We start from the raw sequence: 27,560 nt of genomic DNA on the forward strand, positions 1-27,560 counted from the left end.
TGTTGCTCACGTTTTGGGTCCATACTGCCTTTATGAGCTGTAACACTCACTGCGAAGGTCTGCAGCTTCACTCCTGAAGCCAACGAGACCACGAACCCACCTGGAGGAACGAACATCTCCAGGTGCGCCACCTTAAGAGCTGTAACACTCACCGCGAAGGTCCGCAGCGTCACGCCTGAGCCAGCGAGACCACGAACCCACCAGAAGGAAGAAACTCCGAACACATCCGAACATCAGAAGGAACAAACTCCAGACGCGCCGCCTTTAAGAGCTGTAACACCGCGAGGGTCCATGGCTTCATTCTTGAAGTCAGTGAGACCAAGAACCCACCAATTCCACACACATTATGGGAGAATGATGTGTAGAGCTGTGGCAGCCATTTTATGACCATAAGGAGACAAACTTGAGGTCAAAAGCACATACGATGAGAAAATGAAACAACCATAGACCCTGGGTCCTCCATCACGTTTTAAAAGATAGGGCTATCACTGATCACTCTCTTCTTTTCTGAAAGTTCTCCTTTTTCTTGGCAGAAGCCACATTCTCCTTTAACACTATTCCTTGTTCTTAAAAGTAAGTTACTTATTTGGCTGGGCACCGTGGGTCATACCTGTAATCCCAGCACTCTGGGAGGCCGAGGCCAGCAGATCACTAGGTCAGGAATTCGAGACTAGCCTGGCCAACATAGTGAAAACCCATCTTTACTAAAAATACAAAAAGTTAGCAGAGTATGGTGGTGTGCGCCTATAATCCCAGCTACTCGGGAGGCTGAGACAGGAGAATCGCGTGAACCTGGGAGGCAGAGGTTGCAGTGAGCTGAGATCGCGCCATTGCACTCCAGCCCAGGCGACAGTGCTAGACTCGTCTCAAAAAAAAAAAAGTTACCTCTTTTTTCTTTCAGCTCTCTGATTTTCTTTTTCATTGCTAATGATTTTCAACGAGGGGGATATGTAATTTTAAAGGGTATATTTATATAGTCTAGTTTATCTTTAGTTGTTATAAATTGTTTGCCTTTTAAAAAGCATATTTAGTAGTATTTTATCCTTCAGAGTCTTTTTAAAAATAGCTTTGAGATGTAATTCGCATACCATACAATTCATCCATTTAAAGTGTACAATTAAATAGTTTTTAGTACATCCACAGAGCTGTGAGACCATAACCACAACCAATTTTAGAAAATGTGTATTATCCCAAGAAGAAATCCCATATCCACTTGCATTCACTCTTCGTTTCCCCTGACCTCCAACCCTAGGAAGCTAAAAATCTACTTTCTTTCTGTGTAGATTTGCATATTCTGAACATTCCATATACATGGAATCATATAATATGTGGTCTTTTGTGAGTGGTTTCTTTCACTTGCTATGTTTTTAAGGTTCATCTGTGTTGGAGCACATTATCAGTAACTCTTTGGCTTTATAATGCAAACTACTGAAAAGCAAACATGTGACATGAGACTCAAATATCAAGAAAAAAAGGTTTCAAAATATTTATTGAGGATCTCCTATTTGCCACTGTTAGCTAGTAGCCGCACATGGGTCATTCTCTAATTGTTATCTTCATTCCTAAATGATCTATTAGGCACCAGAATTACATTTCCAGCTGCCATATTGACTTGGGTATCCAGGAGCTGACACCTTGAACTCAGTTCTCCCTCTTTCAAGGACTTCTTTATTTTTGCTAGACAGAATTGCCCCAGGCTCAGAAGCTCAATCTTTAATTCCCTTTTCACTTTCATAGCCAATCAGTCACCAAATCTTATAAATTCTATTTCTCAAATATTTCCTCTGTTTTGGTGTGTCAAAAATGTGATGGGTTGAATTGTATTTCTCCACAAAAAGATACACTGAAATCTTAACCTAACAGTACCTCAGAATATGACCTTATTTGGAAATATAATAATTGCAGATATAATTAGTTAAGATGAGGTCATACTGAAATAGGGTGTGTCCCTCATTCAATAGGGCTGGTGACCTTATAAAAAGAACACTATGTGAAGAGACAGAGACACAGGAAAATGCCATGTCACGATGGAGGCAGAGATCCAAATGATGCATTTATAAGCCAAGAAATGCCAAAGATTGCTGGCCATCACTAGAAGCTAGGAGAGAGGCATGGAATAATTCTCCTTCAGAGCCCCCAGAAAGAACCAAACCTGTGGATACCTTGATTTTTAGCCCCTAGAACTAGGGTAAGGTGACAAATTTTTGTTGCTGAAACTACCTAGTGTGTGGTACTTAATCACTACAGCCCTAGGTAACTAATACAGACACTAAATGACTTCATAATAGTTTAGGCATTCATTATATCATGCATCCCAAATCTTTATTTCATCATTTTCTCTGCTACCCCAGACCAAGCCATCATCATTTCCTACCTAGGCAATGTTAATCACCTCCTAATTGTCTCCCTTGTCTCCCACAAGAATGGCACCCCATTGCCATTCTTGTATCCTTATAATTCATTTGCCACATAGAATATTTTAATAATTAAACCATATCATATCAGTGTTCTGCTGAAAACTCTCCAATAGCATCCCTTAAATGGACATTAAAGGGCCTATATGAACAAACAGCTGCCTAGCTCTTGCACCACAATTCCTGCTACTCCTCATTACACACCGGGTATGCTAGATTTTTTTTTTTTTTTTAAGACCAATTCAATTCCTCCATTGCACGAACTCTGCCATTCTGGAATGCTCTTCCTCTCCTGGCTCATTTCTTCTTGTCATCACACTTCAGCTTAAATGTCAGTTCTGAACGGCCTTTCTTGATGACCGGAACTAACACAGATATTTGCTCAGTTTTAATTCTCAACAATGCATTTACCACTATCTGACATTGTTTTGTATTATTTTATGTATTTCACTGGTAATTGTGTCTCCTCTCCCTCCTACCCCCAATAGAGTATGACAACTGGGACTTGTCTTATCATTTATCCACAGTACGTGGGAAAATGGCTGGCACATGGGACGTCAATAAATATGTGCTCAATGGTGAACCACCTAGGTAGGCAGATATGTACACTAGGATCCTGCTCGTGGAGAGCTTAGGTTCTAAAGGGAAAGGTCAATAAATAGGAGAAAAACAAACACCTAGATTCTGTTAACTGTTGCATAGAAGAGATTGAAGTTACACAGAAGACACTGAGGAGTCTACAATCAGAAGTTTCTCAGGTATGAGCTGACATTTTTGCTGAGGCTGGAATGAAGGCTGGGAAAAAATTAAGCAAGTAGAGCTCAGCTCCCTGAGAATTTCCAACAGAGAGAACAGCAAGCAAATAATCTTAGAGGCTATTATACAACAAATTCACTGAGTTCCAGGAAAGTCAGTGTGACTAGAGCATAGTAAAACTGGAAAATGATGAGAAAAGTGGCTGGAAAGGTAGTCAGGGTCCAGATTATACAAGCCTTGTTAGAGAATGATAAGCTGTTTCTATTTTACCCTAAGTGAAACAGTATGCTATTTAAGTTGCTAAATGACATCATCTGATTTACTCAGTGTAGTCTCACCAAACTGTGTCCCCGACCACCAGCATCAGAATCACTTCTGAGCTTGTTAAAATGCAATCTGAAGCACCACTCCAGAACTGAATTAAGATCCCTAGGTGATTCATATGCACATTAAAGTGTGAGAAACACTGGTACAGAGAACGGAGTAGAGGTGAGAAAGAGTAGAAGAGGGGAAGTCAATTAGAGAGCTACATTACGGTCCAAGTGAAGGAAGACAGTAGCCTGCATAAGAGTGATAGCAGGAAGGACGAGAAGACGGATTTTAGGTTATCTTTTGCAGACAGTTTGTTTAGGTCTCCTAGCCAGCTAAATGGAGATCTCAGTAGACAGGCAGTGATACAAACCTGTGTTTCTGAAAAAAGTTTAGGCTTGGAGATATAGATCTGTGGGTCTGTTATTAATAGTTGTCCTGCTTCGGGTTTTTTTTAAATTTCCTTCCTTTTTTAGTGCTTTATATTCTACAAATGTCTGCATGTTTTTTGTCATCTTTATGGAAAAGAAGGCACGTCTTAAAGTCGTTCAAGTCCTTCACTTTTTCACATTGAGGTCTGTCTTCATATCCACTTATCTTTCAAGTCTATTAAACCCCTTATAAAAACTTTACTTTGAAATATTTTAAAATTCAAGGCCCAAGGCTGATTAATACTGTTTCTCCTCCATAACCCCTAGGATTCTCCAGTTCTAGGTTTTAATGAGAAAAATATCCTCAATCCTCTCCAGTTTCTAGGTGTAAAGCAGCTTGGATCCTCCTGGGTTTGGTGGGTCCATCTCTCTTGGAGTCCAACTCTGTATTCTTAAAAAGCAATTATTGAAATAGAAGCTAGTCAGTGGCAATAATAGAAGGGAATTCCAAGTGGGAGCTTCCCAAGCCAAGAGGAAGAGAGGTTTCTTGCCTTATCACTGTAAGTGGCAGAGTGGCGTTCCAATTCAATGATATCATTTGTGTTATCAAAGATAAGTTTAATCGTTGAAAAGCTTGTAACAATTATAAACACAGGCAAATGCCTTTTCCTTTTTGGCCTTACGGAGAATGAGAAAAGTTCTTCCCATGGGTTATAATTCTTAGCTGTTGGTAATGCAGAAAAGAGTACAAGAACAGCAGAATTCCAACAGTATTCCAGGATTCTGTGCCTTGGTTAATTTTAAATTCACGTGACCTGGCAAACTTAGGAGAGTCCTGGTTGTAAGTGGTATTAACATTTTCAGCAGTAGTACTCTAGCTACACTTGACTGTTCCCCTCTGTGAATTTACATGGTATGTTTGAAATACTGCCCCTCAAAAGTCTCAGAACTTTGAGAAATACGGTCCCTTCCAAAAAAACCCCTTATGTCCAATTTGAAGGGGGCGCTGTCAGTGGGTGGTTAAGTGCGTACTTAAAGAAAAGCGGAATCCATTCCGGAGCCAAGACTAGGTCAGGGTGAGGAAGGCCAAGGCTGAGCGAGGTCAGCTTGGGACCCACCTCCTAGAATGACCTCCGCCGGCAGGGAAAAAACCGTTAAGGGAAGGAAAGGGCAGGTCCCTGCGGCCTCCAGGTGCCAGCCGCGTGAGTGGGCGGGGAGGCCTCGGTGCCTCCTACCCGCTCGGGACGTGCGTCCCGGCATCACCCCAGGATCCGCTCCTCCCCGCTGGCGCGGGGAGAAAGGGCAGGAGGCCTTCTGCCTCGGCTATAAAGGGCCCCGGACCGCCGCAGCTCGCCTCGGCTCGCCTCGACACGCCTAGGCGCCCTCCGGCTCCGCCCTAGCCGCCGCGACCCAGCTCGAGCTCCAGCGCCCGCTCAGGCCCCACTCGACCCTCTCGGGCCTCGGCTACTTGGACTGCGGCGGAAGATGGCGGCTCCGGTGACTCCCGCGGCTCGGCCCGAGGAATCCGAGGCGGCGCTCAATGCCGCCCTGGCTGACGTGCCCGAACTGGCCAGACTCCTGGAGATCGACCCGTACTTGAAGCCCTACGCCGTGGACTTCCAGCGCAGGTACCGCCAGACTCCCACCACCCCCACTTAGACTGGCAGCCCGCCTCCCAGGAGCCGACTCGGGACGCCGGCCGCCCCTCGGCCCTCGCGCGCCAGCCCCGCCCCAGGCGGGGAGGAACCTGAGTGGGCGGGGCTCGGGGTGACTCGGGTAACTGGGTTCTGTGGCTTCCGTAGTGGCAGGTTGACAGCGCTGGTCCCCGGAGCGGGCGCTGAAGAAACTTCTTTCCTCATCCCCTTCCCCCTCTGTTCTAATCAGCGGTCTTGCGCCATAGGGTACGTGCTGTGGCTCCAACACTTATTCCCCGTAGTGCTGCTGGGGAGTGACTCAACGCCACTGCAGGTTTTCTGATTTTGGCACGCGCTAGCGTGGGCCTGTGGAGTAACGTGGGCGTAACTCCTGGCAAGTGTAATTACGCATTTAAAACTTTCTAGTTTATTTCATAGCAAATATTGTGATTTTATATCTAAGAGAATTCCTTCAAGCAGACACTATATCCTAACTTTTGTTTTTTCCTTGCTAATATTCCTCATTTAGGGGAAGATTACACCTACATTGATCAATTTTTTCTTCCCTTGGATCAACATTGATAAGTTAAATGTACATCAACATTTGTCCGTGTGTGATTTTGCCATCTTGAATAGGGAGAAAGGTCAGGAAAGCAAAACTTTTGCAGGCCAATGTCGTTTTAGCTTGTCTTCTACCATTGTGTACCATACCGCTTTAGTTACTGGGCTAATAATTCTATTAATAAGTTCCACTAAAAAGGTACAGGTCTTTTTTTGTTGTCGTTGTTGTTTGAAGTAAAAGAGCTATTATACAAGTTGTAATAGTTATACTTGTGAGGTTACCCCATTTTGATTTAATAGTTTCTCCCCTTTTAGGAGAGACACTGCAGAATGGAAACTATCCTGGCAACAGAATATACATGGCCAATTTTTCGAGTGTTGGAAAACATCCAGCTAGTTAACTGGCATGAAGGAGCGTTGAGAGTAATGAAAATGGGTTGATTTGGAGTTTGAAAAAAGCCGAGCAAATTGTTTGTGTCCTAGCATTTTCAGGTATTAAATGCATTCAAATCAGCAAGTGTTTATTGAGGAACTCCTATAAATGAAACACTGCTCTAGGGATTGTAAGGGATATGAAGTTTCATTCTTGAGCTTGTATATAGTAATGAATGAGCCCTCTGTAAAATAATCACCTTGAGCTGTCCGTCACTTAATCTGATGATTATGCTCTTATATAAACCATTTTGGGAGCAGCCTTGTGAAATTGTTTTCAGAATTTACAGTATATGCTTTCAAAGACACATAGTACATAATCGTCATAGGTTTAAGGTTGGATTTGATTTCGAAATAGAAAAAATTTAGAACAAAAGATAGTGATTAAAGGTAGTGGTCAGATTTTTTTTTTTTTTGATGTCCTTGTAACCATGACATTAATTTACCTGTGTGCTTTGTAAAAGGACACAAGATATTTATTAAAGAAGAGTTGTGGAAATGTTTTGTCTACACCCCCCTCCTTTTTTTTTTTTTTTAAATGACACAAACAGATAAACATTCTTTATGAAGTGTTTCTTTCATGTACTTTATTTCCAACTCCACTGGGATTGAAGCATTTATAATCTTCTTTCATGGTTTGCCAAAACTAATGAAGGGAATAAAGGCCAAGATAAAGAAGGGAAGAGAATCCAGTGTGCTTGGTGAAAAGTTTCGCCCAGTGGGCCCTCATGTCTCACTCTGACCTGGATTTTACTTTTGTCCTTGGTTCTGAGTAATGGCCATTTGCTAGCACACATGTTCCATTTAGGCATATCAAATAGTAATTTGGCATTTGTTAGTGGTAACTTCTATTGTTAACATTTGAAGAATAAAACATTTTTCCTTCATACAATCTGGTCTTAGTTCCTTGTCCAATTTTCCATCTATTTCCGATAATCCATTTGGACTGTGTGTCTTTGGCCTAACACAAATACATAACCAGTCAAACACTTAGGTGCAAAGTATGCTTACTAAGGAGTGAAGAAAATTTGAGGTACGTACAACAATATATAATTAAGGTGATGAAGAAGGAAATTTCTTTTTGATGGACTGTCTCATCCTTCCCCAACAGATGTCTTTTCATTTGAAATTTTTTGGATGTTCCCTTAGGATGTTTTGGATGTTCCTTCCCTTCTTTATCTTGTCCTTTTCCCCTTTTGTATTAGTCCATTTTCACACTGCTGATAAAGACATACTTGAGACTGGGCAATTTACAAAAGGAAGAGGTTTATTGGACTTAACAGTTCCAAGTGGCTGAGGATGCCTCACAATCATGGCAGAAGGTGAAAGTCATGTCTTACATGGTGGCAGACAAGAGAAGACAGCTTGTGTAGGGAAACTCCCCTTTTTAAAACCATCAGGTCTCGTGAGACTTACTCATTATCAGGAAAACAGCGTGGGAGAGACCTGCCCCCAGGATTCAGTTACCTCCCTTCAGGTCCCTCCCACAACACGTGGGAATTCAAGATGAGATCTGAGTGGGAACACAGCCAAACCATATCACCTTCATTAGTTGTTCTTTTCAGCTTCTGTACCTGTGAGAATTTTGAATCAAGTGTAGAGGATTAATGAGTTACTCTGCTATAAAATAAAAATTAGTGCATTATTAGCATGACTAACCACCTCCATGTCGTCTCATTGATGACCTCCCAAAATAACATTTTCCACTTGGTTTTTCTACCTTTTATTTAGTTATTTACTTGTTGTTACACTACAATTAGTTGTTATAATTCCAAAATCTTAGTGCTTTAAAACAGCATTTAATTGTCCCCATATTACACGTCAGCATGAGTCAGCCAGAGGGCTCTCATGGCAGTCACTCAAAAATCTAGGCTTATGAAGGATTTGTTTTGAAACATGCTTCTGTAGAGGTAGTGGCAGTGCAAAGAGAAGCATGTTGAACTATGCACTATTTCTTAGGGCTTTTGCCTAGCAGTGAGTCCACTCTGCTGATACGTTACATCGGCCAGTGCACATCAGCTTGCCCTGTGGGTGAAACAGAGAATTGGCATTTGTGAACACTGTCAACACAACACAATTTTAATACTACTACTTTATACCCTCTGTTTAATGTTTATAAAGCAGTTTCAGATATGGTATTTAATGTAATCCTCATAACAAAACCATGAGGTAGACGGTGGGTATTTTTCCTGTTTTGCAGATGAAGAAACTAAGTGACAGGCTTGAGCCTACATGGCATCAGTGCGTGCTGCAACTGTGATTAATCTTTCTTTACTAAAACTGTTCTCAACCAGTTCACAGACAACTTCATGATAATTTAGGGATACCTCTTTACTCTTTTTTATCTCTAGCATTGTACATGTTGGACTATTTCTTGGCTCTTTGAAGCCATAATCTTGCTTTTCTTTCATTTTCTCAGCCTCTTTTTGACCATTTAATGTGAGAGATTTTCAAGGCTCTTTCCTGGGATCATTTATGTATTTCTTTTATATATTTTCTCCCTAGACATTCTCATCCATCCCATGGATTCCATCTGTCTACTGAGGCTGCCCACATCTGTCTCCACTCTAGATCTTTCTCTTTATCTTGGACTTATTTATATCTTCATTTTGATGTTTTATAAATACAAATCTCAACATGTATAAAACTGAACTTAAAGATTTTCATTCCAAACATGTTTGTCCCTGTCAACCCAATCGCAGTGTCTGGAATCTTCCTCTACCAGCTGCTCAAACCTAGAAGGTAACGAGTGATTTCTAATTACTCCCCTCTCCTCCTTTCCTTATACCTTCGAGTCTAGTCAATTGTAGCCCGTAACTTTTAAGTATGTACCATGCTGCCTTCCTACTGCTGCCATCCTAGTTCAGGTTGCTAGCATCTCTAGTATGGTTTACAGAAACAACCTTGTAGCTGTTGTTCTTTTTTCAGATCTTCACTCCATTCTAACTTCTCCACTCCTCTTCATTCAAAACAGAGTAAGTAGAATGGATTTTGAAATAAACAAATCTGATCATGGTACGCCTCTGCTTAAACCCTTTCAACCATTCCTCATTTCTCTTGAGTTCTGTACAACCTCCTTCCCATAACTTAGAAGATTCTGCATTATCTGGTCCCTGTTGACCTTTTCAGCCTCCCTCTCGGTACCATCTAACCAGAGGGCCATAAAGGGAGGGGGCAGCTCGGATCTCTGGGGACCATTCTATAAAGATACTAGAATACCAATAAAATAAATCAGAAACATGATATCTATTTCCCACATGCATTCCTTTTTTCTTGAATATTGAAGATTTTCATTTCTATTTTGTCCACACACAAGAAATTGGGGCATCTGGAAAAATCACTGAATAAAAGATAAGAAAGTTGAAGAATTAGAAAAATTTTCTGATCTTTGTCAGAAGAGTGACAGTTTTAGCTTAGTAGGAGTGGGTTAAATAAGTGAATCTTTTCCTGTATTTAATATTTTCTTAATATAGAATAATTTCTCTACCCCATGAAAGAGAAACATTTAACAAATGTTTGAGTATCAGCTGGAAAGTGTGACATCATATTATCCTGTCTTAGATGCCACATGTTTTGGTTTAGCCCTCGGTGAAGCTGTGCTTTTGTACATGCTATTGCTTCTGCCTAAGCATTCTTTGCGTCTACCTTAGGATAGCTCCTATACATGTTTTGGGACACAGCTTAGGGCTATATTGTATGCTTTCTCTGACTTCGCCCTATCTCAAAGCTTCTTCTGGGCTGGTTGAGGGGGTCCTTCTTCTTTTCTGCCACCGTGGACCACTATCCTATGGATGCGCATCTACTGTAATATAGTTGTCTTTCTACTCTTTGTATCCTCCACTGGATTGTTTGCTCTCATGAGTGGGTACTATGTCTTATTATTTATTCACTGTTGTAGTCTTCAGTCTGTAGAACTGGACCTGCCTCACGGTAAATACTTAGTGTAATATTTGAATGAGCCAGTGGCTGACTGAATGTCTTCTGACTTTATTTTTCCGTTGTGCCATACCAGTGAGTCTAACTAAGGTCAATTGACCTGGAGCTAAAAATGTCTGGATTACTACGGTAGATGAACAGGGAACAGGAGTAGTTAGTAGAGGTTTCATGTGACAATCTGGGGAAGGGGAATATATGCTCAATTAAAGAGCTAAAGATGACCAGAATAAATCAAGAAAATAGTTTCTTAATTAGATACTTTCATGCTCATCAGAGACTAGAAGTTTAATCTCTGAAGGAATAGTCAGTTTGAGAGAATCTGATGTCAAGTTGTGGCTGTGTGTCCAAGAATGGGAGAAGAGGTTTTATGATAAGTATTACATGTTAAGTATTACGATTACAGTGAAGAGCTCTACTTGGTTAGAAATAAAATAATTTTCACATTGGTATCTAATTAGAATTAGAAAGTAATTTGGATTTGGTATGTTAGCAACCATTGGGAGATATACCTAATGCTAGATGACGAGTTAGTGGGTGCAGCGTACCAGCATGGCACATGTATACATATGTAACTAACCTGCACATTGCACACATGTACCCTAAAACCTAAAGTATAATAATAATAATAAATAAATAAATAAAAAGAAATTTAAAAAATTGTATTGAGGTAAAATGTACTATATGTATAATTCACCATTTTTACCATTTTTAACCACAGTTCAGTAGTAATAAATAAATTTATATGTATTTTCCTCCTTTATCTTCCTCCCCCCCTCTCCTTCTCAGCCTCTGGTAACCTCCAATCTACTTTCTATCTTCCTGAGAAACACTTTTTTAGCTTCTGCATGTGAGTGAGAGCATGTGATATTTGCCTTTCTGTACTTGGCTTATCTCACTTAACATAATGATCTCCAGTTCCATCCATGTTGCTGCAATGATAGGATTTCATTAATGTTTATGGTTGAATAATATTCCATTGTGTATATATACTGTATTTTCTTTATCCATTCATCCGTTGATAAGCACTTAGGTTAATTCTGTATTTTGGCTATTGTGAATAGGGCTGCAATAAACATGGGAGTGCAGATATCTTTTCAACATACTGATTTTATTTCTTTTGGATATATACCCAGTAGTAGCATTGGTGGATCATATCATAGTTATATATTTACTTATTTGAGGAACCTGTATACTGTTTTTTTTTTCCAAGTGGCTATGGTAATTACATTCCCACTAACAGTGTATGAGCGTTCCCCTTTCTGCACATCCTAACCAGCATCTGTTACTGCCTATGTTTTTGATACAAGCTATTTTAACTGTGGTGAGATGATATTGCATTGTGGTTTTGATTTGCATTTCTGTGATGGTTAGTGATATTGAGCATTTTTTTAATATACCTGTTGACTATATGTTTTCTTTTGAGAAATGTCTGTTCAGATCTTTCGCCCATTTTAAAATCAGATTTTTTTTTTGCTATCAGTTTATTTGAGTTCTTCATACATTATGGTTATTAATCTCTTATCTGATAGTTTGCAAATATTTTCTCCTATTCTATGAGTTGTCTGTTTACTTTGTTGATTGTTTCCTTTGCTGTGCAGAAGCTTTTTAGCTTGATTTATACTCTGATGTCTATTTTTGCTTTGATAGCCTCTCTTAAGGTCTTACACAAGAAATCTTTGTGTAAGAGACCAATGCCCTGGAGCATTTCCCCAATGTTTTCTGCTACAGTTTTCATAGTTTCCGGTCTTAGACTAAAGTCTTTATTTAATCGAGTTTGATTTGACTTTTGTGTATGATGAGATATTAGGGGTCTAGTTTCATTCTTCATCATATAGTTATCCAGTTTTCCCAGCACCATTTATTGAATAGACTGTCCTTTCCCCATTTTAAGTTCTTGGCACCTTTGTTAAAGACGAGTTGGTGGCAAATGTGTGTATTTAGACCTGAGTTCCCCATTCTGTTCCATTAGTCTATGTGTCTGTTTTTATGCCAGTACCATGCTGTTTCGGTTTCTATAGCTTTATAATAAATTTTGAAGCCAGGTAGTGTGATGTCCCCAGCTTTTTTTTTTTTTTTTTTTGCTAAGATTTATTTGTCTATTTGGGGTCTTTTGTGGTTTCATTTAAACTTTAGGATTTATTTTTCTATTTCTGTAAAGAATATCATCAGCATTTTGATAGGGATTGCATTGAGTCTGTAATTGCTTGGCTAGTATTGTCATTTTAACAATATTAATTCTTCGAATCCATAAGCATGGAATACCTTCCCATTTTTTGGTGTCCTCTTGTATTTCTTTCATCAGAGTTTTATTGTTTTCCTTGTATAGATCTTTCATTTCTTTGGTTATATTGATTCCTAGGTATTTTGTATTTGTTGTAGGTATTGTAAATGGGATTGCTTTCTGGATTTCTTTTTCAGATGATTCTCTGTTGGCATATATAAATCCTACTGATTTTTATATTTTGATTTTGTATTCTGCAACTTCACTGAATTTGTTTACCACTTCTAACAGCTTTTGGGTGGAGTCTTTATGTTTTTGTAGGTATATAATCATGTTGTCTGCAAACAAGGCTAATTTGGCTTCTTGCTTTACAGTTTTGATGCCCTTTAGCTCTATCTCTTGCCTAATTGCTCTGGCCAACCACACCAAAAATTGATTCTCACAGCACAGAAGTTTTATATCACAGTGGAATGGGGTACTTTTTTCTCAGCGCCTGGCCAAGTTGTGGGCTCTGAAGGAAGTCAGATGTCAGTGACTGTAGAAGGCAGTGAAGAATCTGAAGATAACAAGATATACATGACCTGCTCTTCTGCACTAGTAGATTCATTTGCCCTTTGCAGCTGAAATCTTTACTAACTCCAGTCATTCCTGAATTCTCTACAGTGATGGTCAACAGGCTCTGACCTCTTCTCATTTTCAAAGTGCCTTCAGATGACTTCATGGAGCATCTTGGTTTAGTTTAGGCTCTGGCACTTGCTGCACCACCTCCTGAGAAATGACTGTGTGTGTTGTAACTTACAGGATTCCTTTCAGCTCTCATCAAACTGGGCCTTGGTCAGCCAGTGAGATGATAATATTGTCTCTGTGAAATATGCTATAGTTTTAGACTGATAAGTATATCATGCTGCTGTTATTTGAAAGCACATATTAAACTTTGATTATACATTTATAGGCATTAAAGGAAAATATGAAAGTGTATTCTTTGGAGAAAATTGCTACTACAAGGTACCTTTCATTGTAAAGTGAGCTGATTTTCTTCTTATGGCAATATGAGCTCATCAGTTTATGTTCACCACTGTTTTGAATCCAGGGCTCCTTTGTGTTTAATATCCAGAAGAATCCCCACTGTGTTTTGTGTTTAGGGCAACAGGAACCCAGTACCTTGACAAAAGGTAAGACTCTACATTAAACACATGATTGTGTAGAGTTTTAAAATATGTTATACATCTTACATTCATTGATTTATTATACAATTAAATTTTAGCTCTCATAACTATTAAATAGCTTTGAGTCCTAGGGAAAATTAATCAGCCTCTGTGAACTGATTTCTTCATCCATAAAAGAAGGATAGAATCCACTTTGTAGGGTGTCTTGAGGACTAAGAATACATGTAAAGATGCTCAGTAAACAAATAATAGTTTGATGATAATATTATTAACAAACTAATATATCAAGATAAATATTTACTAGAATATTACTTTCAGAAGATTTTACTGTTTGGTTCTTTAACACTATATTCTGAAATCAATTATCAGATAAATACCATGACCAGAAATTCCCCACAACTCTTTGTTTTGCTAGTTAACTGTGCCTTACTTTGGGGGTTCCTTCTTTTTTTTGTTAGTAGGAGTGATTGTGTGAATGAGGTGAGGCAGGTGGTAATTTTAATCATAATCTAATAGAGAAGGAAAAGAATATGTTTAAACTTTGATCCTTAATTTAGAGAGGAAATGATAAAGCAATTGCCAGTTTACTATAAGCTGAAGGCAAGACGAGTCCTAGGATATAATGAGCACAGAGCTCCTTTTATTGAGAGAGGTAAATGCTAGCCTGCAGAAATTCAAAATCACTCTTGTCTTGATCTTCCTTTTCTGTCTTTTTCTCTTCTTTCATCTGACTGCTAAGTGTTCATATTCTTGGGTATCAAACAGCTGCAGGGATTTTCTTCCTCCTGAACTGTGGATGGTTAGAGGAATGGTCATACTGAGTTTCTAATAGCAGGAGTAACTTTGAAAATAAGACTAATGTAGAAGAAGAAAAAATATATAATAGCAGCATAAAAGTTTGAAAATGAAAGAATTCTAGTGGAGTATGAACATATGATATGTGCATATTAATTAGAAAAAATTGTAAATCCAATATTTTGCCTTCTCTTTTTTTTCCTCCCTTGCTTTTTGATATTTGATGCCTGCAGTTGTTTTCAATAGGTTTGATTTTGCCATAAGATGCATAAAACAAATGAATGGAATATTCATATATATTTTAGTAGATCCATTGAATGATTAATTTTAATGAGACACAATCTCTGGCTTTATACACTAGTTCTACAACCCAAAATATGATAATCAGAAACCAAATATAAAAATGTACTTCTTGCATAAAGTTGAAGTTTTCCAAATACCCAGCAAAAAGAATTAACTGTTTGTTTTACCAGTGATATCACATGATACTCAATGTCATCACTCTGTTTTTGTTTCCATTAATAACACCTAGCCACAGGTTATATTTGATTATGAATAACTACACAATACAGATATACACACTAGTACAGAAACATGATAAAATTAGTTATGCATTTAGGTTCATGTCATAGAAAACCTAGCACGCTTTCAATTAACAGAATATCCCACAAGCAGTGAATTATAGAAATAGAGGCTTGTGAAGAAAAGCGAAGGTCAGTGGTTTGGGCTTTAGCTTAAATACATCCTTCTTTATCTTTCTGCTATATTATCCTTAGCATATGGTCTCCTTTCTTATGCTTAGAGGATGATTGGGCACAGCCTGACACCACATCCATGTTTCTAGCTGGAACATGTGCTAGCTTACTATGTCTATTTTAGTGAAGCATATGTTAGCTTTCTTGTAAACTTCAAGTGGTTCTTCCCATTTACAGGTTATTGATCAGAATTGTCCCATGATCATCCTTAGCTGAAAGTGAGCCTGGATCATCGAGGCTTTCAGTTGCACACACATCTTCCTGAAATGTTTCCTTTTGTCTCATCCATCATAACTTCTCAGGGCTCTTTTCCTTTCTCCAAAGAGGAAACTACACTGGTGAAAAGCCCAGTGAGATCATGTTGTAGTCCTCTGAAATCACATCTATGCACAAATCATTCTGTGCAGGATCCAGGCATTCTACTGTTCCTGAGAGGAGTCTATAGTAACACCCCTCAGTATTACCAGCCTCTGGTTATGGATTTTACTTTGCTAGACCTGATCTTTGTTTTTCTGGGTTCTTTTTTTTGGTGGGGTGCGGGGGGTATACAGAGACTTTTCACTGCTCTGTCTTAAGCTGTTTCAGTCGCTTCAGCTACTTGGCCCTAGCTCCACTATCTTCTTTTTTTAATTTCATGAATATTCTTAGAAAATACAAGAATGTGGCCAGGCGTGGTGGCTCACGCCTGTAATCCCAGCACTTTTGGAGGCCGAGGTGGGCGGATCACGAGGTCAGGAGTTTGAGACCAGCCTGGCCAGTATGGTGAAACCTGTCTCTACTGAAAATACAAAAATTAGCCGGGCATGGTGGCACGCGCCTATAGTCTCAGCTACTCAGGAGGCTGAGGAAGAAGAATCGCTTGAACCGGGGAGGCGGAGGTTGCAGTGAGCCAGGATCGCGCCACTGTATTCCAGCCTGGGCGACAGAGCCAAAATATATATATATATATGAATATTTTGAGATGAAATTGGTTTGTTAATTACTAATAATTTTTTCATCTTATCTTGGGCTCATGAAAAAATGATCAGTTTTCAGTTATTTGGAGAATAGAAAATTTGTGTGATTAAAAGGAAAAGGAGAACAAAATTAAAAATGTCCATTAATTTATGCTAAGTCTTTAAAGCATGAATTTTTTTTTACCTAACTACACACAGCTTATGAGGCTTTAACATTATACCTTTCCGTGCTTTTCTTTTTAAAGCTTAAGATGTATAACTATCAGTCTTCATGGTTGTCATTTCTGTGCTTTTTATTATTATTTTGTCTCAGCTTTTCTCTTTCTGCTCTGACACTTTTGTTGGCCTGTTTGCTTTTTGCCTACACCTTGGAGTCTTCCATCCTCTTGACCATTTTGATTGGCAGTGTTATTTTTGTGGTTTAAGTTGTGCTTACTAGTGATAGGAGTGTAGTGAAACTAACAGGCCTCTTTTTGCTTTACTTCTCCAAAGTGCCTCTAATTAAAAACTGTATGGTACCCATGCAGTATTAGGCAAACCTCTACTCACAAATACAACATATAAACAAGAAGTACATAGAAATAAGAGTAGTATCAAACCTAAGGGTTGGTTTTAGCAGGTTCCAAGTACCTATAAAGTCAGAGGACATTTGAAAACATAGTGGAGATTATTTAGACAATTGTAAATTGTGTTAGACTGTATTAAAAAAAATCATTCTGAAATAATTACAGACTCACAGAAAGTTGCAAAAAGAGTTTAGAGAAGGCTCCTGTACCCTTCACTAAGTTTGCCCCAGTGGTAATATCTTGCATAACTGCAGTGGTTGTATCAAAACCAGGAGATTGACATTGGTGCAAACTACAGACCTTATTTACGTTTCTCCAGTTTTAACATATACTTATTTGTGTGTGTCTACACCTCTATACAATTTTATCACATGTGTATATTAATGTAACTGATACTGCAATGTAGATGTAGAACTGTTCCATCACTACAAAGGAATGCTCTCCTGCTATTCCTTTATACGCACATTGCCCCTCCCCCACCCATCCCTAACTTTTGGCAACCAGTGAGTTATATGATTTGCATGTCTGTAATTTTTTTCATTTGGGGAGTGTTCTATGAATGAAATCATATATCAGTTTTTGACAGTGGCTTTTTTTGGCTTTTTTTTTCATTCAGCATAATTCCCTGGAGATCTCTCCATGTTGCATATATCAATAGTTTGTTCCTTTTTGTCACTTAGTAGTATTCCATTGTATGGATGTACCATCCATCCAGTTTGTTTATTAACCTGTTGAAGGACATTTGGATTGTTCCCAGTTTTTGGCTATTACAAATATTACAATAAACCTAAGATATTAATATTTATATATAGGTTTTATTTCTCTGAGATAAATGCACAGGAATGCTGTGATAGCTGGGTCACGTGGCAAGCATTTGTTTAGTTTTATAAGGAATTTCCAGATATTTTCTTTTTTTCTTTTTTCTTTTTTTTTGAGACGGAGTCTTGCACTGTCACCAGGCTGGAGTGCAGTGGTGCGATCTCGGCTCACTGCAACCTCTGCCTCCCTGGTTCAAGCGATTCTCCTGCCTCTGCCTCCGTGGTAGCTGGCACTACAGGCGCGCACCACCATGCCCAACTAATTTTTGTATTTTTAGTAGAGACGGGATTTCACCATGTTGGCCAGGATGGTCTCGATCTCTTGACGTCATGATCCACCCGCCTCGGCCTCCCAAAGTGTTGGAATTACAGGCTGAGCCACTGCGCCTGGCCTCTAGATATTTTCTACAGTATCTGTACAAGTTTGCATTCCACTGGATGCAGTTGATCTGCATCCTTGCCAACATTTGGTATTATCACAATTTTTTTTTTTTTTTTTTTTTGAGACGAAGTCTCGTTGCTCTATCACCCAGGCTGGAGTGCAATGGCACGGTCTCGGCTCACTGCAAGCTCCACCTCCCGGGTTCCTGCCATTCTCCTGCCTCAGCCTCCCGAGTAGCTGGGACTACAGGTGCCCGCCACTGCGCCCGGCTAATTTTTTGTATTTTTAGTAGAGACGGGGTTTCACTGTGTTAGCCAGGATGGTCTCAATCCCTTGACCTGGTGATCCGCCCGCCTCGGCCTCCCAAAGTGCTGTAATTATAGGTGTGAGTCACCGCGCCCGGCCGTCACTATTTTTTATGTTAACTACTCTAATAGGTATGTAGTGCTATGTCATTGTGGTTTTAATTTGCATTTTTCTAATGCCTAATTACATGAAAAATCTTTTAAAGTATTATTTTCTATTTGTACGTTCTTTTTGGTGAAATGTTTATTCATGTCTTTTGCCCATTTTCTAACTGGATTGATTTTTCTTTTTTTACTTGTCGGTTTTTGTTTTTTGAGATGGAGTCTTGCCCTGTTGTCCAGGCTGGAGTGCAGTGGCGTGATCTCGGCTCACTGCAACCTCTGCCTCGCCATTTGAAATGATTCTTCTGCTTCAACCTCCCTAGTAGCTGGGATTACAGGTGCGTGCCACCACGCTCAGCTAATTTTTGTATTTTGAGTAGAGATGGGGTTTCACCATGTTGGCTGGTGTGGTCTCCAGCTCCTGGACCTCAAATGACCAGCCTGCCTCAGACTCCGAAAGTGCTGGGATTACAGGCTTGAGCCACTGAGCCTGGCCTATTTTTGTTTTTTGAGAGTTCATTATATGTTCTACACATAAATCCTTTGTTAGATTTGTGGTTTACACATATTTTCTTTCTGTCTGTGGCTTGTCTTTCTATCTTCTAAACAGTCTTTCACAGAGCAAAATTTTTAAATTTTAGTGAAGTTAAAAAGTTCAATTTATTCATTTATTTTAATGAATCATGGGTTTGTTGCCATATCTAAGAGCTCTTTTCCTAGCTCTAGGACCTGAACATTTTCTCTATTTTTTTTTCTAAAAGTTTTATTGTTTTACATATTACATTTAAGTCTGTCATCCATTGTGCATTAATTTTTTGTGTAATGTTTTAGGTTTAAGTCCAGGTTTATTTTATTGCTTATGTGTGTTTGCTTCCTTTTAATGATCATAAACTGACAAACTTGTATTGAGAAGTGACCTGACCAAAATTACACTCATCTTTGATCAGGTGTCACGGAAATGTACATGCAATGATAATTTTTACACATATTATAGGTTATCGAAAGCGTAGAAACAAACTGTCAGTTTTCTTATTTATGAGATCTCATTTTAAGCTTTGACAAACCCTAAACTTTAGGAAGCCAGGCAAAAATTTGTGATATATATAGTAATTTATTCTCAAGTAGGTGCCTCGTGTTAAGGTTTTTTCTTTTCAGTTTTTGATTTTCATATTTTTTCTATCATGTCACATTATTGATTTATATTCCAAACATTTCTTCATATGAGTCTGTATGAATGTATAATTCATGTATACTGCATAACTGTAGTGGTTATCATTTTAATTTGACTTATCATTTTAATTTGACTTTTTATTTTTAAAAATTTCATTTCTTGGCCAGATGTGGTAGCTTATGTTTATAATCCCAGTACTTTGGGAGGCTGCGGTGGTTGGACTGAATGAGCCCAGGAGTTTTGAGACCAACCTGGGCAATATAGTTAGATCCCATCTGTCCAAAAATAAACAAAAATTAGCCAGGTGTGGTGGCGAGCACCTGTAGTCCTAGCTACTTGGGAGGCTGAGGTGGGAGGATTGCTTGGGCCTGGGAAGTCAATGCTGCAGTGAGCTAAGATTGTGCCACTGCACTCCCGCTGGGTGACAGAGCAAGACCCTGTCTCAGAAAAAAAAAGCTTAAAACATTTTATATTTTAGTCTCAGAACCCTCTCATTTCACAGTATCAGTCTTCACTTCTACATTATGAAAACGATTGCCTTTATTTATATCCATTGAAGTACAGAGAAAAAACAAACACCTATTACTTTTAAAAATAAGTTTCATTCATTTTGTCTGTTTACTTGACTTAAATGACAAGTAAATCTAATATTTTCTGTTATAATTTTATTTGTAAGAATGAATTGGTTAAATCTTAACTAATGTCAGTATTTTACAAAATTCATGTCTTATCTAAATGAAATTAGCCTTTAGTTTATTCCAATATTAATATTTTCTTTGATGTTTATCAGGGTTCATTATCCTATAAATATATTAGAAATCATAGCATGCCACTTTCCAAATAGAAATTGATTAGTTGTTGAGAGATGGAAGTTGTTTGTACGTTTATTTGGCAAAATTTAGAAAATTTATGAATAATATAGCTAAAAATTCATCCACCTTTAAACAGAAAGGTAAAGTGGAGTAATTTTTCCACTATTCAACCTAATGTATTCAAATTATCATTTCAACATGTAACTTAAAAGATTACTGATGAGATATTTTACCTGTTGTTTGTGTTGTTTTTGAGGAAATATTTATTCTACAATTGTAACTCATTGTGATGAATTTGAAGCACTAAGCATCCAAAAGTGGTCTCTACCAAGTTTACTGATAATCGTCATCACCATCATTACAATAATTATGATTGGTACAATTTACGTATACGTCATTTGATGTGCGTTGGGGTCGGAGTCTGCCTTCCTAAGAAGCTTCCAGGTGATGCTGATGCTGCTGTTTCCCAGAGGACACTTTCAGTAGCAGGTAGTCCCATATCTCTGTTCAAAATGCAGTTAGCAAAGGGCTAAATTTTATTCTGTAAATATGTAAGCTATAAGTATGTATTTCAAATTTTTAAAAATAAGTAATACATGTATATACTGATGAGGTTAACCAAGTTACTTAATTTTTTGGTGGTCACAATAAGTTTCCTAACTCTTATTATAGGTAAAAAGGGTTTTATTGTTAGTATTATCAAAGTTGCTTTTTCTTACATCTGTACTGTGAGTTTTACTGTTGCAGATTTGTAAGAAATTTATTCCTAACACCCTCTTTGGCACAGGCACTTTTCTATATGATAGCAGAACAAATATGAGTAAGATAGGCTTCCTGCCTGACAGGAGCTCAGTTAGGCAAATAAACACAGAGTGGATATTTAGTCACAAAGTTCAGTGTAATACAGATGAAAGCATATCTTCTTCTATTAAGGAAGGGGATAATACATATATGACAAAGAAGTTCATTTGAATTGCTTTAAGTTCTCAAAATTATTTCTCTATTAAAATTAGAATGAGTCTTTAAGAATGTGGAAGTCTGTGGGTTTTGTGGAAATAAATAATGTAAGAGCTAAGACATTAATCTTCATTAAAACATTTAATGAAGGTATCATTTGAACTTTTATACAGCTTTGGTTACAGTGAAAGTTTACTTGCAAAATTGGTTCAGTTGAAAAATGTGCTTGTGTAAGAATTGCCACATTGTGTGAGCACTGAAGCCTCTAAAATAGCTTGTAAATCATATCTGAAAACACAGCAACATGTTTCTTTATAACAGATAAGCCCATTTTGGGAGGGATAATGGGCTGTTTTTAATGGGAGTGAGGCAATTCCTGAGTAAGCTAAGTGGCTGCATTCCTGAATGAGTCAAGGGACATTATGAGTGTTATCTGGAGAGGAGGTTTCCAGAAAAGGAAATGAGTACTGAATGCTCATGCTCCTCCTGATCCCATGTTAAGTGTCCTGCCCAGACCAATGTTATCCAATAGAAATGTAATATAAATCACACAGGTAATTTAAACTTTTCTAGTAGCCACATTAAAAAAGGTAGAAAGGAAACTAATTTTTACACTATTCAACCTAATGTATTCAAAGTATCATTTCAGCATGTAACTTAAAAGAGTACTGATGAGATATTTTACCTGTCGTTTGTACTGTCTTTGAAATCTGATGTGTATTTTACACTTATAGCACATCTCAATTGGGACTAGCCATATTTCAAGTGCTTAATAACAATGTTTGGCTGGTGGCTACCATATTAGACAGTGCAGGTGGGTATTTGAAATAAAAGCTTTTAGAAAAAGAGTTGGTATTACTCCACAAAGAGATTCAAGGGAAGATTAAGGAGGGAGAATGGTTCAGTCAGCCCTGTGTTCATAACAGCGGTAATTAGACCCAAAGAAATTCTGACTTAGCCTAAGATAGGGACTCCGCAATTATTGACCAGTGACTTTTTTATATTTGAAGATCAATAAATAGATGATATGTTAAGTGTAAACATGGAGCTATGCCACATACTTAACGGTGGCTGAGTAGGTGGTCATGTTTGCCCTAAGTTACGTGGCATGGCTAGTCCACATTGACCTTTTCATTGAGGTAATTCTTATTCATGTCATTTTTTAATGCTAAATGCGTCACGTCCGTCCTATAAAGCAAAAACACAAACAACACAAAACAAAAACATGGGCCAGACCAAGTAAATCTGGTCTTTCTTGATAAAATGACTGAGATCAGGTGACTGCTGTCTGCTTTAATAGCCCTAGACCTTTCTGGATATTCCAACTTCACTTGGATTCGGCCCAGATTAACAGCTGTTTCTAACTTTGTTGTCCCAAGAATCTTGCTAAAGTGGGGTGACTCATTATGACTTGCATTATTTTTGTGTTGGTCTTTGCCTATAAGAGAGGGGGGTTGGAAAGATTGATTCTCTGTTAAACTTAAAACTAGTGATAATATTGTGGGTGTGTGTGTGTGTTCATGATTGTGTGTGTGCCTTGTGTCTTTTTATATTCTTCATGACTTGCTTTTCTTGTTTTCTCTAGATGGTAGTTTCTTCAGTGTTTATACTTTTTATTTATATTTGCATATCTCACTTTAAATAATAGTTAACCTCATATTCATAGTGAAAACATTGCCATTTTTAGAAGTATTTGCCTTCATGAGCAATCAGTCACATTCTTCCAGTGGAATGTTGTTTTCCTGCTCTCATCCATGTTGTTTTCTCCACACTATGCTGTTTAGTACGTGCTGACTCACTGAGCATCTCTGGGATGCTGGCTGTGTGTTTTGAATTTAAGAAGAGAAAAATATAGTTAGGGAACACATTATTGTCTTTTGGTGTTTTCTATAGAATTTAGAATAGAGGTTTGTACTCAGGGGTGTTTTGCAAATATGTATTGACTAGGGGTCTGGTCTAGCTTGTTCTGTAATATTAGGAATCTAGAAATATTTATTACTGTCATTGTTGGAGGGTCCCTAGAAACGGTTGGGAGTAATTCTTTTATCATGTAGTGGCCTGTGGTGGGCAAAACCTCTCTCACATACCGCTTAACCTTTCTCATGTCTAATACTACTCATGAAGAAGATTGTAATTTGTGCATTGTGCTTTTATCAGGTTGCTGTTCCCAATGCAGTTAGTGTAATTTTTCATTTCCTAACAGTCCTCGGGCAATTCTGTTTAACATGCTTTCTATTTCAGAACATTCTCCTATTTAAAAAACTTCTTTCGCCTCAGGCCCAACATGCTTTTCCAGCCAGGCCAGTAGTAATTTCTATCATTCCTGGCTTCATTCACCTTCACTGTTAAAATTCGATGTGGATTTCCTAAGAAGGCTTCCTTTTTGTGTTTATAGCATAGCAAATGATGGAGTGCCTATGTCTTCTTTGATATTATTTGGTTCACAAAAATATTATTTCATTTTTATTACTAAGGGGAAGACATGCCCAGTTTTCATATTTATTTCAAATCTGTTTCAGTTATTTATGTCATAAACCATCCTTTTTTAATGAATAGAATTTTAATTGTCCACCTGAACTTTTAAAGTTGTTCATAGCATTTTCCTGAACAACAGTATTCACACTAGAATAAGAGACTGATTTGCTGATTTTTTTTTATAACGTTCAAGTTCATTTAATAGGTAGCAAATTCTCTTTTTAAAGTGCTATTTTAAAAGTGAATGAAACAGGTTATCTTCCTTTCCATCCCAAATGAATATGAATTAGGTATAATTTTTGGCTTGAGAGGAGACAGCATTTTAAGTAGAGACTCTCAAAGCTACTCTTTGGGTCTGAAGTTGGTTATAATGATATAATCTAGAAGGATTTAGGTTTTTAATGGGGGCAAGTCTGGCAAACAGAAACATACAAGAGAAACCCTTTGCTGTCTTATTTTAAGGCACTACTGGTTTACATTGAGGTAGGTTTTGAAATATCTTTTTACAGTATCAAGGTTTTCAAGAGATTCTAGGGAATATAGATGGGGAAGTGGAGGGCTAAACTAAAATTAGAACTCTGGTTATAATATATATTATATATTATATATAAAAACTATATATTATATATAATCTATATAATATGTATAATACTCTATATATTATGTAGAGTATTGTATATTATATATTATATATAGAGTATTATACATTTTTATGTATCATACATGTTATATGTGTGTATATTTTTGTTGTATACACACCACATATACATAGAACTTGTGTGAGGTATGCATGGCTTTTATATTATGCCTTGTATTGGTTGGAATGTTTTCCCATTAATTGTGCTGATTTCTGTGTACAAACGTGGGAGAAAATGGGGCTTTTCCTCTCTTTGGGGATACTCATCATAACATTAAGGAGAAAGGAAGAGTACTTCTTTTTTAGGTTATAGTTTGCATTTTAGATTTCATTACTGTTCCTCTCGGCTTCCATCTGTGTTGACATTTGGGAATTTTGTGGTTGCTCTTTCTCAAGTGGAGTGGAAATGCTTGAAACAGAATTTACACTTTTAAATACAACCAAGGCTCTACCACATTGTGATGCACTCCAGGTGCAAAGTATTGTGCATCACAATACTTTTTCTTTGGCTTAAAAAAAATCAAATGGTTTGTTGAACTAAATATTTCTCAAGCTTGCAACCTTACTGATTATTATACATTATTAACAACCACTTTTGCATTAATGGAAAGATCTGGCTGAAAATACAATGATAAATGTTAAAGTTTTAGACACAATATTTTATGGCATCAAAGATGTTTTTATATAGATGTTATTGTTAGTTGTTATTTGTTAATGACATTGTGGTTTAATTTTGTTTTGGTTTTTAGTTAAGGTTCAATTATAACCCAGGAAATACTAAAAAATTGAATAAGCCATAAATAACCAGATTTGGTGCTGTATGACTTACGTTGGCTCTGTGCTCTATTTTTTCTTAACCTTTTAAATCCCTGTCAGTTGTCATTTTCTGTATGGGTGTGTATGAGAGAGAGATTTTAGGGCTGAATAATTAGTGGTCTGGACCTCAGTTCAGTTACGGAGAGGGTGAATTCCCTAAGACTCCTTTTAGCTTTTAATGTTTGTGATGCATTCTTTTAGACAAAATTTGATTTTAAATAAATTGCATGCGTGTGTGTGTGTGTGTGTGTGTGTGTGTGTGTGCGCGTGCTTTCCAACACTCTTAGGCAGTACAGTAGGAGTTTGTTGTAATTTCCAGATTCAGCCACTAAACAGGTGATCTGGAGGCACTATTCTTAGCAGTTTGTATAGTTGGAAAAAGACAACAAAATTTCATAATGGCTTTAAGTATCTCATACTCCTCATTTTCAATTCTGGGCCTTATTGACTGGCCTTTGCTGGTTATTGTAGCCATTTCCCTCAGGTTTAGTTCTCTTCTCCCTACTGCGTTTATGAGAAAAATAATAATTAGAAGTTAAGTGGTCTGCAACATGAGACCATGTAATTCATGATTATTTGTTTTTTGTTTTGTTTTGTTTTGGCTATTCTTAAAGGCCAGCTTTAGATATGGGTAGATACCAGCTTAAAAAAAAAAGAGAGAGATCCTCTATGTATAGCTGAAAATCTTATTTTCTTGGCGCTAAGACAAAATTCAGGTGTGAATTAGACAAAAGTGGAAAAGAATAGATTAAATAATAAATAACCAATACACTGTAATATGTATTGGTTAATTTATTATTATTATTATTTGAGAAAGGGTTTCATTCTGTTGCCCAGGCTGGAGTGCAGTGGCAAGATCATAGCTCATTGCAGCCTTGAACTCCTAGGCGCAATCAATCCTTCTGCCTCAGCCTCCTGAGTAGCTGGGACTACAGGCATATGCCACTGCTCCTGGCTGATTTTTAAATTTTTTATAGAGATGGGGTCTTGCTATGCTGCTCAGGCTGGTGTTGAACTCCTGGGCTCAGGTGATCCTCCCACCTCGGCCTTCCAAAGTGCTGGGATTACAGGTGTGATCATCACACCTGGCCCGATTTCTATTTTTAATTGTTTATTATGGACTTTGGAAAGGAATTGTAGAAACTTAATCAAAGGCATGTGTAATTTATATAATGTTTGGATATGTGTTTTTGGTTAAAAATATAAGAAAATTAGCAGAAATACTTTCTAAAGGAATAGAATATATGTCAGTTTTCAAAGGATGATAAGTCAAGGTAAAATTGGCTTAACCAGTTTTGGAAGCCTCATGGAAAAACTCAAGTCAGCAATGAAACCTCTCAATAAAAAAAGGTAACTAGAGAATCTGTGACCACATTATTGTGTTACCTAAGCTGACGGACAGGGTGAGATATTTTATTTTTCTATTAAGGAAAGATCAATTCTTAGGTCCCAATGCTCTTGAGACAGGCATCAACTCACTCAATATTTGCCAGCAATACGTTATCTTCTAGAAAGTGCACCCCTGTCTTTTGTTCTTGAGTAATTTACTGGCTAGTTGGAGGTAATAGGAATAATCCAGTGATAAATTGTAGTATATAAAATTTACCTGGTAACTAAGATGTTATATACTCAAAATAAATTTCTGGGTCTGGACATCACACACTTAGAAGTTTTAATGAGTTTCACATGAAATATTTTGCTTTACATATATAAAATCACTGAAGGGTAGGCTGACAGTGTATGCTGCAGTGGTTAAAAGCTGAGACTTGGGTCAGCTGGCCTGAGTTCAAATCCTAGCTCCCTAACTATTTGCTATGTGCTGCGGTCCGAATGTTTGTATTCCCTCTGCCCAAATTTATATAGTGAAATCCTAACCCCTAAGATGATAATATTAAGAGACAGTACCTTTGGGTGGTGTTTAGATCCTGAGGGTTCTACCCTCATTAATGGGATTAGTACCTTTATAAGAGAGGCATGAAGAAGCTCATTTACCTTTTCCACCACGTGAAGAAGCAACAACAAGGCACCAACTATGAAACTATGAGAGATCCCTCACCAGGCATGGAACCTGCTGGCACCTTGATCTTGGACTAACCAGCTTCCAGAACTATGAGCAATAAATTTCTTTTGTTTATAAACTACCCAGTCTAAGGTATTTTGTTATAGCAGCCTGAATGGACTGACACTATGGGTAATTTAACTTTCCTAACCCT

At 37.8% G+C, this 27,560-nt stretch overlaps 1 protein-coding gene across 6 annotated transcripts in view; it reads left to right on the plus strand.

Moving 5' to 3' along the window:
* The first annotated feature begins 2,653 nt into the window (after positions 1-2,653).
* Positions 2,654-27,560, plus strand: part of GBE1 (1,4-alpha-glucan branching enzyme 1) — a 278,483-nt gene continuing 253,576 nt past the window's right edge. For all 6 annotated transcript variants that reach the window (XR_010125659.1, XR_010125660.1, XR_010125661.1 and 3 more), the window contains exon 1: positions 2,654-5,478. Coding sequence is in view for 1 of the 6 variants with exons in the window: in XM_054483743.2 (XP_054339718.1) it covers positions 5,336-5,478 (143 nt within the window). In the remaining 5 variants the exon portion in view is untranslated. The remainder of the gene's footprint in view (positions 5,479-27,560) is intronic.

This window comes from Pongo pygmaeus, chromosome 2, assembly GCF_028885625.2.
Source record: "Pongo pygmaeus isolate AG05252 chromosome 2, NHGRI_mPonPyg2-v2.0_pri, whole genome shotgun sequence".
Lineage (NCBI taxonomy): Eukaryota > Metazoa > Chordata > Mammalia > Primates > Hominidae > Pongo > Pongo pygmaeus.